We start from the raw sequence: 15,094 nt of genomic DNA, 5'->3' as shown, positions 1-15,094 counted from the left end.
ACACAGATCAAAACTTGTGATGCCTTAAGAATCCATTGCTTTGGACTTAAAACTTCTACTAGCAACAACTTTAATCATCTTCACCCAGAAACCACCCAAGAGCAGGACTAACAGTCACTTGCTTGCGAAGCAGATATTTCTGCTAGTTATCTACTTCTCAGGTAGCTATCACAATGCTATTCCCAAAATTTTGAGACTTCTTTGGGAAAAGTGAGTTGGGGAACTTTACTTTAAAGCTTCTCTAAATCTTCCTCTAAAAACCGAAACAAAATGGTTGTGAAAGCTTTTAAATGAACTTTGACAAGCAACTTCTTTAAATACCCACACATTCTCAGACTTTCTTGCACCACTCTTTTATCTTGTATAAAACTTAATGGATGACATGTTTCATTCCACAAGTTGACAATGTTAAAAATGTGCTATTCCTTCTAGTTTTAGTACACTGCAAAGCCAGTGATAGCTACAGGCACTATGAGCGATATACGACTGAAGAAAAATGAGATTACTGCTGATAAGGAACAAGAGACTTTCATATCTTAAAAGACTCTGAAATCCGCAAATATGATCCCCAGCAGCAGATGCCCCTCAGACAGACAATGAAAGAAAAATGGTGGAAAAGTACTCAATGTGGCTCATTGTTTCCTACAGCTGGAATGGCAGAAAAATGAAATAGCATGCTGCCCGCATGAAGAAATCCTACCTCTCTGGGAAAAGCATAAACCAAAAATTACTAACAGTCCAACAAAATGAGCAGCAATTTTCCATTGTGGGAAAAGTGATGTTACTCTGACTCACCTTCTTTGGTAAAAGATACCTTTACTTTGGAAATGTTGCTCTTTTGAAGGCTATCATGCTGTTATCATCAACATTTATCATCATAATGATCAATTTAATGGAAGTGCAGTACAAAAGCCAAACCTCAGGCTGAAAATATGTATTAATGATTCTTTAACAAAAGGAATGAGACCTATGCAAATGTGAAATAGCTCCTCTCTCTGTCTATTAAGGTGCTTCTGGAACATGAATGAACGTAATTTCATGATGTCAATATTTCATGTTACAGTGCAACCCTTACCTTGTATCCTGATGATTTGATGTGCACTCCTCGCTTGGTCAGTGTAGATTTCATTCGGATGAAAAAAGAGCGCTCTAGAGTGTTGTCAGTGGTTAGCAAACTGGGGTTTGTAGATTCCACTAGGGAATAGAAAAAATACATATACGCATAATTTAGATTTTATACATCCCCTCTAAGCTATTTTTCAGGTGCAATCCTTGAACTCACTAAAAATAAATGACTGATGGATGCTAAGAGTGTTGTAATCAATTTACCTCATTTAGAAAATGTTTATTTAGTAAAAAAGAAATTACAAAAATATACATATACTCAGTATGTCTCATTTTCAAGTTATTTTTCCCATAGAATTTTTAACAGAGATTTCTCTCATTAACTCTTTCTTGCACAATTTAGCTACGACTGGAGTTGGAGGGTATGTCACTAGAGTGTATGACATTGTTTTAAAAACTGTTTGGCAATATTTTGTAAAAGGCAAAGTCTCACTTAAGTAGCAATTCTCTCCTGAAATAGGCTGCACATTCTGCAGATTTTTATTCCCTAATCACTCCTCAACTGCAGTGATACCTGAGTCAGTGCTGGATTTGTGTGCCTTGGTTTCCATATTACTGAGGCTAAATTAGGGCCTTTATTATCAATAAAACATTAAACAACCTGAAGGCAAGAATTCTCAAGTAAATAACACATATTATTATTATTGTCATCATATCATCAATTATTGGTGATTAATTGGTCATTAGTGAAACATCTTTCTAGTCCAGCTGAAGGGGTATTACTTGCTCACAACTAAGTATAGCTCTCACCTGCACTTCTCCCTCCCTTAACTGCAACCACTTAAATTACTTAAGACTCTCAGTATAATCCATGATAAAATAGCATCAGCACTGAGGTATTCTTTATACAATCTTTAGGATTCCTATTTTTTAGCCCTGAGAATCAACTTATCCCCAAAATACTTAATGGGAAAATTCTGGAGCAGCTTACAATGAACAGGCATTATTTGATACAAAAGAAATTTTAATTTCAGTGAGGAATTAACAAGGAACAAAAGAAACATTTTGAAATTGTACTTCTATTGTTTAGGAGAACCACACAAACTACTAGTAGAAAGCGTTTAAGTATTTAAAATGCCTTTGTTATGCAGTCAACAGAAGTGCAAAAATTTGTTTGTGAGCTAAGGATTTTATTGAATTGTCCTTGATTTAATGTGGTCAACTTGTCTTGTGTTTGTGACATTTCAGCTCTGTTGTGATAACTGACAACAGTGCCCCTTTCTTTAGTGTGTCTCTTAAGATTTTTTTGTTTTAGAGAGCATGAATTTGATGTCATTTTAAATGTACAGCTCTTTATCACTCGAGGGAAAAGCAGAGCCATGTTATATTTAGTACTTTCATTTCTTCTGATTAAATATGAATTACTATGAAATTTTTCTCATCATCTAACACACCATAATACGCCAACAGCTTTTTAATACACTGTATAAGCACAAACTTCTGCTCTAAGAGTTTAATTTGCCCCTCTAATCCAATCACATCAACCTTATTTCTCTTATCAGAGATTCCCATTTTGAATTAAATGAGCTCATTAGTTTTAATCAAAAGCAGAGAGATCAAAACTTAAACGTAAATGCTTTAGATCAGAACTGTCAGTCAGCCGTGCAGTTCTATTTTACTAAAACACAAGATCAGAGACCCTTAGAACCAATTTTTTCTCGTAAGGGATGCCAAGAGCTTGAAGATACTATATCCTTTTTTTTTTATCCCAAGGACAGATTATACATTTAAGGTTAGACTTAATTTAGAGTATTTTTTTCATCCTGGTGGAAATGGGAAAGTATGCCATTCTGCTGTTGTCTCTTTCACATTTATTGGTGTGGGTCCTTAGAGACCTGAACAAATGTGAAGCCATCACAATCCATGCAACAAACCTGTCCTCAGAAAATTCAGCTCTGTTCAGCAATATCACATAAGAAATAAAACTCTGAAGGGAATGATATTTCTCAGGGTGTGGGACAGTGAAACCCTGAAACAGCAGCCAAAATCACCTGGATAGCAACAGTACTGGTAAGGTGAGGATCATAATTAATTATTATTTTTATTGTACAGTACAGTGCAGTAGTTAAAGAGTACATTAAGAAGCCACAGCATGGGTGCTTCCTGCTGTGTGAAGAAATGCTAAAATCAGCTTAACAAGCGTAGTTGTTGTAGTCTAGCACATTATACTCTGGTACAGGCAGTAAGTACAATATGTCCTCCTGTGTTCTAATGGTAATTACCTAAACATATAGAATTAAACACATGATATCTTATGCTCAAAAAAAGATCAGGCTGTAATACATATGCAATATTCCCAAAAAATGGAAATTAAAATTTTTCTTTCATACACAGTTAAATGAAAGAAAGGATAACAACTGACATACCACAAAGTGTACTTGGCATTGACATTTTTTAGGCTCATTTAATAATATATCATAAGATTAACATCATTTTGCTATTATTATACTATGTACAAACCTATACATCTCTAAGTGAATATTATAAAGTGCACATATTTTATCCAACAGACTGGAACAGTGTCATACAAATACATATTCTGAAGTGTTTGATTTTCTTTACAAAAAGTATCAGAGAGTGTATGTGTGAAATGGGATTGGTTACCAAAAAGTCCAGAACAGCTTATGAACAGCATTTTGAATTTCTCTCAAGAGAGAAGCATTAGGGCTGATAGTGCAAATCTGCATTCAGAGTTGCACCCACCCATGGTAGGTACTGTAACAATGCTGATAGTGATTATGCATGCAGGATTTTAAAAATAGGATGTGCACAGAACAGCTCCATCGATGTCAGTGAGATTTGCACAGGAATATTTGGAATATGGTCCATTATGAGTTCTCAGGAGTTGGTTTTAAATGCCTGTGACTGAACCATCTCAATTTTTTTTTCAATTGTGTCAAAGCAGACTTGCAATCTGAAGAATATCAGAATGAAACTCTAGCAATTAATTTTTGATTGAAAAAATAAATCTAAAACCTTTAAAAACCTTAAATAAACAAGGTCCACTTGGCTTGATTCTGTAGAAACAAAAGGCATTTTTTTACACTGCAAAATAAGGCTTCTGGCTTGAATTTACTGAGTTTAAACCTACTGTTGAGTTATAAACTTCTGAAACTGTGAGTTTAGAATGCTAATTATATGATAAAAGTCAATGCTTACTGCATGTGAATTAAAGTATTTTACACTGTCAGACTTAGAAGTATAAAAAATAAGTCTGGGTTGTCTTTGCAAAGCAGGTAATTGTGTACTCTGTTGGGAAAGCACTTGCCTTTGTGTGCCCTTAAACATCTTCAGCAGATACTACTAAAGGAATAAACGTCTTCTCTTTCTGCTCCCAAAGCTGATAATGCAGGATGAGATTTCTAGACACAAGGAATGAATTTTCCATTTCAAAGGGAACGAAGCTGCAATCTACTGTACCCATATGGAAGTGTCACAAATGTTAAAAAGCTCAAGTAAGAGCCACAGAGGCAAATGGGAAGATATTGTGAAAGAACAGCCAATTCACAAAACTGTTTTGTTATCATCTTAACTTACTGAGATTGGCTCTGTTGGTCAGAGCATGGTGCTAGTAATGCCACGGTTGTGGGTTTGATCCGTGTATGGGCCATTCATTAAGGAGTTGGACTTGATGATCCTTGTAGGTCCCTTCCAATTCAGAATATTTGTGATTCTGTGAAATTCTGTGATTCTGAGCATTTCTTTGTGAACAAAACCTGTATCTCTGATCTCTCAATGGGCTTTGCTTTGGGAATGATCTTGGTCCCAGACCCCACAAACAAGCTGTGCATTATTTAACTTCACGTGCTGGAAGAGTTCTTCTGATTATTCTGATGGCACATCAACATGTCCATAGCTGTCTGGAGGACTGAGGTCCATGGCTCCCATCCTGCGGGGCTCTGCAGAGGTACTGTATACCTGTGTGCAGTCTGACTAATGCTATAGAGCAAAATAATGTAAACTAATGCAAATAATTGCTCTTACACAGCAATAGCACAAGTACTGTCCCTTTGAGTGATTCACAAGCACATTCAAATTTAGATAAACAATTTGTCCCCCAGGAAAAAAGAAGTTCCACATTTGATTTATGTCTTAAATAACAAAAAGCTGCTACAGTAGGCTGAATAATGTTTACCAACTTCTGGGCTTTTTTCTTGACAAGCATTAAAAATAATTGAGAGGAGAAAAATGCATTTTTGCATGCCAAACAGAGAAAAGATAGGCTTCTCATTCTCAGGAAGAAAGAAAGTTATAGATGGAAAACCAAAAACCAACAAGGAATTTGAGATTGGTGGGAAAAAACCCCAAAAACCTTATGGTTTAACATAAAGGATTTTCTGGATTTTGTAGCATTTTAGGAAGGTTTCACCTGGCTTTCATTTCACTTCCTTGAAAACATATGTCCATACATTTTTAAAAGGACATTCTCAAACACCAACTATACAGCCAGCTCTTAAAAGAGAAACAAAAAAAGCAAACATACAAAACAGTCAGAAAAAGGGAGCTCTTTTCCTGTTTTCTTCTACACTTGCAAACCTCTTCTCACATTTTCTTAAAGGCTTATAAACCTTTGCATAGGAAACTGAGAATCATTATGTTCAGATGAATATATAGGTAATATAAATCTATAATTTTCAGTTGGACTAGATGCAGCTTTTAAATGTTTCTCTTTCTTCTGTGCAGTTTAATGTCTGTAACCAGACATTAAAAGACTAAGAAAATTTAATCTTGATTACTTAACTGCCTTTAATCAGAAAAGTGACTCTCAAAAAACCACCATTTGCCAAGATCACTCTCTCTCAGTGTCTTACAGATCTAATTTGATCATTTTATAAACTAAAAGATAGATTTTCACAACTACTCACCCAACAAATAAAAGACAAAAGCTACAAGTTAAGACAATTTATTTCCAATAAGTGCAAGTTACTATACTTAGCAATTGTGCAAATGAATGGTTTTAGGTGAAGTGGGTTCAGGCTGATCACAGGCTGAACATGGGCAAGTAGTGGAAGCTAAAATTTGTTCTAGGAAACTGCTGAAGATTCCTAGGCTACTTGGACGAACCACTTTGGCCTATTTGTGGACACTGGGAGCCTGCCTGGAGACCAACTAAAGAGCGCAGAGTAAACAACTATACAGCAAATTCTATAGGTGCTCTCTTGGTCTCACCAGTGTGCTCAGCACCCAGTGAAATCAAGGACTATATGAACTACTTATTTAACATTGGGTGGCAAAGGCTCATTCACTCTTCCAAAGCAATACTGTTTCTAAAAGAAGGAATAATATTTTTGCTGTAAACTGTCCCAGTTAGAAACAGGAACTGGAATTCCTGAATAACTAGATTTGGATCTGAAATTCATGGTACTTTTAGGTGACTGGGTAAAACTCATAAAATTTCTGTTTTGAAATTTGCTGTAAAACTGAAGAAGTCAAGAATTGGACTGGATTTTAGGTGAGTTAGTTCCGTTCTTTCCTTTATATGGGGGGAATAATACTGGAAGCTGGATAAGGCATCACTCAAAAGGGGAAGATTCAGGACAAATCTTAAAAAAAAAATGGAAAGAAAGATGACTTCTTATAAAGAATTTATATCTAGGTAATGTTTTCAGAAAAGATAATAAACCGGTTTTTTGTGTCACCCTATCTCCAAGATTAAGACAATACCCTTTTCATGACCTATAGGCCTATTAGAAATTCAAAGGCATATAAACTTTAAATGTTTTCAGACTTCTGTTGAAAGCTAGATCTTGTAATTTTTTTTATTCATTGGTTTTTTTTTTTGCCTACTCTTATCTCTCCAAATTTTCCAGATCCAACAACTGACGGTATGGCCTAGATTGTCTTTTGCAAAATCCTTAATTTTTTGCAAACAATTTGACATTGAAGCATTACATGTAATATATTCATTTCATTTCCTTTACAATTTCTAAAGAATATGCTACATATATTTACATCTAGAGATATGACTATTTTTATAATCACTGTAATTACTGGCCTATGATCCACATGAATGGTGGACACTGTTAAGCTTAGATATTTGTTTGAAACTGGGAGAACAAGAGACTAACTCAGATATATCCAAGTGTTTTTAATGTGATACAAGTCCATGCATTCAAGCAAAACACAACTCAGTGAAGTAGCAGTGAATTCAGATACAACAGCCAAGGCAGTGAGAGAATGTGTTTAATATCTGATCTACTTGCATAGTATAGTTTGGGCAGAAAAATGGCTGGATCTGCAGAGAAATAAGCCATGCTTTGCAAAGTTATCCTGTAGTATTACTTATAATGAGCTTACCCTGTTTGCTTTTTAATTCAACTATTCCCAGGTACTGACTAGAGTTATGTAGGAGAAACTGAAGTAAAAACTCAGAGGCAGGCATTTAGTATTATCAGAGACATTTTTGAATGTTCTATTATCCTTGCAGGACCAAAGTAATCTGAACTACCCTTAATGGAATAATAATCACAGAATCACAGAATCATAAGATGGTTTGGGTCGGAAGGGACTTTAAAGATTGTCTAAGTCCCACCCCCCTGCCACGGGCAGGGATACCTTCCACTAGCCAGGTTGCTCAGAGCCCATCCAACATGACCTGGAACACCTTCCAGGGATGGGGCATTCACAACTTCTTGGGCAAACACAGCGTTCAACATTCTCATAGTAAAGAATTTTTCCTCATTTCTAATCTAAACCAAATCTCCTTTGGTTTATGACCACACCCCCTTGTCCTGTCACTACATGCCCTTGTAAAAACTCCCTCTCCAGCTTTCTTGTAGCTCTCTTTAGTGACTGGAAGGCTGCTACAAGTTGTCCCCAGAGCCTGCTCTTCTTCAGACTGAACTATTTAATTCTTTCAGCCTTTCCTATTATGAGAGGTTCCATTCCTCTAATCATCTTGTGTCCCTCCTCTGGACTGTCTCCCATTTAGGTCCATGCCCTTCCTGTGCTGGGACCCCAGAGCTGGATGCAGCTCTGCAGGTGGGGTCTCACGGGAGTGCAGTAGAGGGAGAGAGTCCCCTCCCTCGCTCTGCTGGCCATGCTGCTTTGGATGCAGCCCAGAATAGGGTCAAGTAATACTTTATTTAGTGCCTCAAAGCTTTCCTTCTTGTGCACCTCCTTCTATTTCTTCTTCTTCAGCCTAGAAGTGTCTTATCAGACTATTAATTCCCAACATATGCAATTTACTTCCCATGTAAACTTTATCCCACAGAACTCTTCACATATCTGGCAAAATAAAGAATGAGTTAAGAGCCAGGACAGAGCTATAAATAAAATATTACCAAGATAAAACTGTGAATAAGATTTTTGTTACACTATGACATTGAAAGACAGACTTTACAACAAATTTTGGTATGTCAGTGATCTGTGAAAGACACTGGGCTTTTTTGTTTGTTTGAAAACGACATGATAAAGATTTGTTATTAATGGAGCTAATCATGATAGGAAACCTTAACTCTGAAAAGTGTTTGAAAATGTTACAGTCTACTGGGCTTCAATCCATTATCTGAACACTCACAAATGTACCAATACTCATCCAATAGACCAGAACAACTCTTGAAGAGCTGCTAGGGTCTTGCAGGTGAGTGTTACATAAACCATCCCGCATATGAAGCTCAAACTTCCCTCTACACTTTTATATCTAAGGTTAATTTATTTTAAACAATGGAATACATAATCTGAACTGACCTGGTTTCACATGAGGTCTCATATGAGGTCAGCAACACTCCTACCTTTTCAAGGTGTAGTGAAATTACCAAAGAAAATTAGCACAGTGATAGCATTTCCTTACTGTTTACTCACTTTGCAGTAATCCTAATAAAGTTTGAAACAGAACACACCCAATGGATGGGAGAGGTCCTGATATTAGGAGAGTGCAGTATCATAAACAGGAGTACATCTCTCCTCTGTTAAGGAATGTTTATGGAAAAAAGAAACTGGGAAATGAGAAAACAACAAAGGAAAAAAAAAAGAAAGACACTGAGGGTAAAAACTTCACTGAATTCCCCAAGGGCTTTATGGTCCTGTGAGGAATAGAGGACTAGATGTTTAATCTCCTTTGAGATGTGGCTAGTTTCCACAATTTAAATGATCATTATCCTTGCTGAGAAGCTTCTAATAAACAATTTTAAGCATTTTGTTTCAGCACAAAACTGCTATTAAATGCTGATGTTGCTCCCGCTCTTTCTTGCACTAGAAAACCGAGGGTATTTTTTCTTTCTTGCTAGTTTTCTGCTCTTGTCTAGTAACTTGTGAATCATTAACTGACACTACAGAGCATAGCTGTGAAAATAACTGTGGTTTAGAGCTGCCAATAATAGCCCACTAAAGTTCCTTCCCAGCACATGGCATAAAAACACCTCCAACAAACATTAAAAAGTCCCTTCTGATGTTGCTTAACATTGCCAGCCTGCTTGGGCTTAAAAAAGCACAATAAAGAGGTTGCTTTCCAGATTTTCATATGCCAAATGGGAGGTGCTTTTTGGTGAAGCTTTTCCCTGAGGGAAAGGAGAGCAGCTGAGTTACCTCACGCTGCAAAATCGATGTTTGGATGATCCCACTCTAGGGAAACATACACAAGTGCCACAGTCAAGCTGCTACTAGTGGATGTGTCTGTACTAAGCAACTAAGCAGTAGGAAAGTTCAAGAGAAAAAAAGGAGCATCATAAAGATACTCTTTGGGAGCACATGACATCCAGCAAAAGCCATTATGCAGCAGCCTGAGTATGCCAAGGAACAGCAATATGAATACAAAAAGTGTTTGAAGTCTTAGTGGAATTCCCTGAAAATATAGCCACTTGAGGAATCTATTTCTTCAGAAAATACCTTTTGTGCTGCTGGGATATTTGGGGGATTCTATTTTCAATACCTGTGTTCTGGATCTAGTGGAGCAATGCTTTTATCATGACTATAAAATGGTTATGAGCCAATTCCTCATATGAAATAGTCAGTAACAGTGGAGCTTTTTAATGACAAACATGATGTCAGACAAAGGGCATCAGGACTTAGTCTTTGTACTACAATACAAAATAACAATACATAAACACCTTTGTGAAAGCAGCTTGAAACCCCATGTTTTCTATTAAAAAGTCATGTTCAATCTTCACTGTTGATAGAACAGAACAGCTAACACAGAGAACACTGTATATCAGAAAGGTCAATAGTTATTATGAGCTACAAATATATTTTTTTCCATCCTTCAGGCTGTTTAGCGCATATCACAGCATGAGCAGCTGTCTTCTTTAATGCTTTTAAAATTAGAATCCCAAAGAGGAAGAAAAAAATTACATTTGCAATGATTGCTCTTTGCTTTTGTAAGTTTACTTTAATACACTATTTTATATACATGAATCTTGCATGCAGCCTAACCAAGGGGCAGTTACTGGTTGCTAGTATCTATTGGATTGTTACATCAATGCATATAGAATCCTGACAAAAAAAAATCACTTTGCACAAATTGTGTAACCTTGTTGAATAACCTGTCTGCAAGAGTATGTAGCTACTGAGCGTATGTTTAAACCAGGCAAGTGCACATGTGCAAACACAGACTGATCTGCTCATGGTGAACAGTTACTGGCTCAGCAGCAATAAACAGAGGGAGCCACCATTTTCTGTTCACTGAAAAAGGAAAAAAAAAGGGTGGTATGACTCTGGCAGCATTTGACCGCTCACATTTTTCAAACGTGGGAAGTATCTGGGTCCATCTTTGCTAACTGTGAACAACTACTTAACACTGCAAGAGGCTTCCATTCTCTTCTTTGGATTTCTATCACATTGGCTCTATCAAACTGTTCCACTTTCCAAGTTTAAACTTTTTTTGAATGCATATTGGTGTGTCAAATGCAAATAAGTACTCTATAAATATTTTGAAGCATGGAAGGCAAGAAATAATTTTCTTTATAAAACAAATTTTTAGCTAATTTAGAATAGTTCAATGATAAGAACTCATGCAAGTTGGATTTACACACCATATGTTGTCAAGGGAAAATATGTATAAATGTCGAGAAGAACTGTCATAAGTTTAATGTTTTGTTTACAGATCATTTCATCACTGGACAGTCAGTAGCAATAGGCATGGTGCTAAGCACCATGTCATGGCTTCAGAATAATATATTATTTCAGAATATAGTCAAGTGACACTTTTTTCTTACACAAAATGTAAGAAAACGTATTTTCATATACTCAGAATCTACTTACCGCTGTCAAAACCAAGTTTAACTAACATTGGTAATTTTCAATAAAAAGAATAATGGAAAAAATGAAGAAATGTAGCCTTTCTCATACTTTGCCAAACAATTAGCACTTAAAAAATCCCATAAATATTTAATTACTTAAACATGAAAATACTTATGTCCTCTACACTGTGCATCCAGCTGTATTTCAGAATGCCGTTAACATTTCCATCATTACAAGATTCTCTGTGCAATTGCCCCTTCTCATCTGTTACACTGACACTCCATGACCCGGTCCAGGATAAGATGAATCATACAGGCTGCTAATCCTGCAGCTTCTGAGGGATTTGCTAGCACAGCTAGGACAGTGGGTAGCTGATGCTGTTGGGATGTGCTGCTCAGCTGGCAGTGCTCTCCGAAGCAGCCCTCATCTCCAACACTCACGTCCCTGGCTGAAGAATGGGTGAGAGACACAACTGCCCAGGTTTCTCTATAGCTTTGTCCCTTATTAGAACTGCTGCCTTGTTCCTGTTACAGTATTTTCTCCTCAGGGCAGCATATTAAATTAAAATATGGCAACAATGTTCCTAAGGTACACCAAGAGAGTTCTTATACAGATAAGTTAGCACTTAACAGATTTCTTTGCTTATGCAGAATTTATAAAAAAAGCTGAAAATAATGGCAAGTGCTATGCCATTTAAATTCAAAAGGAGTTGAGAACAACTATCTCCAAAACTGACAGACTTGAGTCTGCTGAAGAAAAAAGCCCTAGGGGTAGTTTCTGTGGGCTGCAGCCATGCATTATTCTTAGAAAAGTATTCATTCAAATTATTTAGTAAAAACAAATGTCAAGTGGACTGGACATCTTACTTTTATTATATTTTCTGCCTTTATCTATTTATTTTGTACTGTGGAATTAAGAAGGTTTTTGACAGACATAATCAGAACCTGTCATATAACACAGGAAACAGCATGTTAAAAAATCAGCCCACACTGCAGATATTTTGGCATATTTATCACAAGGCTTGAATAGTAAACACTTAACAGAGAGAATTCTGGGGTATATTTTGGTATTTTTTAACAATGGGAACAATGACTTTTTTTTTTCCCATAATGCCCCTTCAATTCAAGTGCTGAACAAAACAAGGCCAGGCCCATGGTAATAGGAATAAGGTGATCAATAAAAATAGTTCTTCCTTTTTTTGGTAATCCATTTTTCTTCCTTCAGTATTTGCAAACTGAGTAAATTGAAGAATGAGCTTTTAGGCACTGTCAGAACATGGTACAACTGGTGAAATTTCCATGGTACAGTATTTTCTGAGTTTTTCTGAGTTAAAATTTTTCTACATCGTATCTTCACAATCCTGGAGCTTGAACTGTTTCTTTTTTCTCCAAGTCTGAAGATCACCCCATGGATTAGTAAATGATTGAGGATTGTATCTTAAAAGACTCTTTAAAAAACTGTCAGAATCAACCCGAGACAAAGATTTATTATGAACTATTTAAAGGGCTTAATATATGTATCCCCAAAGAGCCCTTGGAGCAAACTAGAAAGGAAGAATGGAAATCTCAAAGAATGGGAAAAATCTCCAATGCCCCACTTTCTTCACACCATGATTACTGTTTACTCAAAGGATAAAATGCCTAACCTGTCACATGCAGTCTTCAGAAGCTGTATTATTGCTGATGTACAGTAAAAACCCAAAACAATGAGCCTTGACAGCAATATGCCTAAGAAAGGCAGCTCTAATTTGCTTTCTAACCTGTCCACTAACACACTAATGTGGATACATCTTGTAGAAAACGCTGATCTCCTGACCCAGACAGCAATCAAACAACTGCCAGAGTGTTTGCTGTCACACAAGCTGTGACCATTACCTTAATTATATGTTACCACATAACAAACCTTCTCTAATGAGCAACTCTTCTCCCACCCATGTGCCAGCTAACCCTTCTGTCCTTGAGGAGCATCAATGCAGATAACTTCAATTTGAAATTTGAAAAGCATATTCACATAGAGTACTCCTAAAGGGAATTATAAAGAAATGTGCAATATATAATTGGTAAACTTTAAGTGAAGTTGGATATGACCTTTAGCTATATGTTCACATATAAATATATCCATCTTTCCATATTTCTTTTAGGGAAGTACCTAAAATACTTCCACAATGATATGCTTCACTTTGAGCCTAAGCCCAAAGAAAAGGTACGCAAGTCATGGCTCACACAAATGCTTGTTTTCCCTCTGTGGTGCCAACTTCTAGCAAGCTATGTTTTCAGTTCACTTCTAGTTTTTATATCCTTTTTTTTCCCCTTCTATTGTCAGCTGTTAGGACATTCACATTTAACTTACAGGACACCATATCCTTATAAGCAAATAAAAGCTTCTCTCAGTAGAAGAGAAGCTCAGATGCAGTGTTCTACCTCAGATGCAATACTGGAAAAAGGGGGAAAGACTGAGGCATTGCAATCTGGTTTTGGTCTATCTGGATTATTAATCTTTCTTCTTATGGGATAGTTTCAACATTTTAGCCCTTCATGCTAAATGCATATCTAACCTAAATAATTCAGTGGGAAGCATCTGCAGACTTCCCATCTGCTGTGTGTTTTACTTCAGTGGGCAAAACACTTAAAAATAGAGCTATTAAATCAAAAGGAGATCAGGAGGAACATGAGAAGGACCTAAATAGAAGTCAGAGCAGACAATTGAACAGCAGAGCAACAGATGAAATTTCATGCAAACAAGGGCAAGATGTGGCACACTTTTGAAGAAACAGAAAGTCCTCTATATTCAGGAGCTTTAAATAATTTTAACAAGGCAATAAAAGGAAATGGAAATATCTCAGTGAAAACACCTGCTCTGTATGGAGACTGTTACAGCTAAAGACTTAAATGAGATGTTAGAAAACAATAAAAAATCATTTAAAAGTAATAAATTTATAGATATAATATTACTTTTCCATTATTAACTTTATGGTCCTGACTTTAAATTCGGTATTGTGTTTAGTTCTAGTCATCTGTTATTAAGAAAGAGAATAATGGAAGCAGAAAAACTTAAGTAGAAGGATATCTGAAGAGACATTAATGGGATTATAAATATGTAGCTTTGAGAGCAGATAAATGTGACAAGAGATACATAAAATAATCAATGATACATAAAAGATACAATAAGAACAGGATATTTTCAATAAATTGAAGGGAAAACACATTTTGAACTGATAAACACAAAATTATTGAAATAAATAATTTTCACCACACAACATGTAATCTATACAATTATCTATCTATCTATCTATCTATCTATCTATCTATCTATCTATCTATCTATCTACCTATCTATCTCAAAAGAAGGACTAAATATCTCTGAGGCTAACTAGAATAACCATGCTACACTAGCATAATAAAATTTACATGAGATATCAAGTGTTCTAATTCAACTTATATGGGACAGTTACCATACTGAAGATTTTACATGTGATTGAGAAGTATTTAATACCAGCTACTCTAAATGATAAGATAGTGAATATATAAATATTCAACATTCACTTATATAACTTCCCATGTTACAATGAAATTCCTCTTCCATCTAAAGATCTGTAGCAGGAAATGCTTCTCTTGTTTACTCATCCCCCACTCCCCATGGTTTATAATTCTCCAGTAGTTTCTAAATATTCAGTAGCATAGAAAAAAAAAATTAGTCCCTCCAGAAACAATATGTAACTACATGGTCTTCTCTTTTCTTCATTTGCTGGCTTTAAATTGGAACATTCTTATGGTATTTCTCTAGAAATTATAAA

At 36.0% G+C, this 15,094-nt stretch overlaps 1 protein-coding gene across 9 annotated transcripts in view; it reads right to left on the bottom strand.

Moving 5' to 3' along the window:
• The window catches only part of NPAS3 (neuronal PAS domain protein 3), a 594,777-nt gene that overhangs the window by 54,160 nt on the left and 525,523 nt on the right, over positions 1-15,094 (bottom strand). For all 9 annotated transcript variants that reach the window (XM_030950330.1, XM_030950332.1, XM_030950331.1 and 6 more), the window contains one exon: positions 1,076-1,194. In XM_030950330.1, the coding sequence (XP_030806190.1) occupies positions 1,076-1,194 (119 nt within the window). The remainder of the gene's footprint in view (positions 1-1,075; positions 1,195-15,094) is intronic.

Source organism: Camarhynchus parvulus, chromosome 5 (genome assembly GCF_901933205.1).
Source record: "Camarhynchus parvulus chromosome 5, STF_HiC, whole genome shotgun sequence".
Taxonomy (NCBI): Eukaryota; Metazoa; Chordata; class Aves; order Passeriformes; family Thraupidae; genus Camarhynchus; species Camarhynchus parvulus.
Note: the sequence above shows the minus strand (reverse complement) of the source record. Positions and strands in the feature narration are given on the sequence as shown.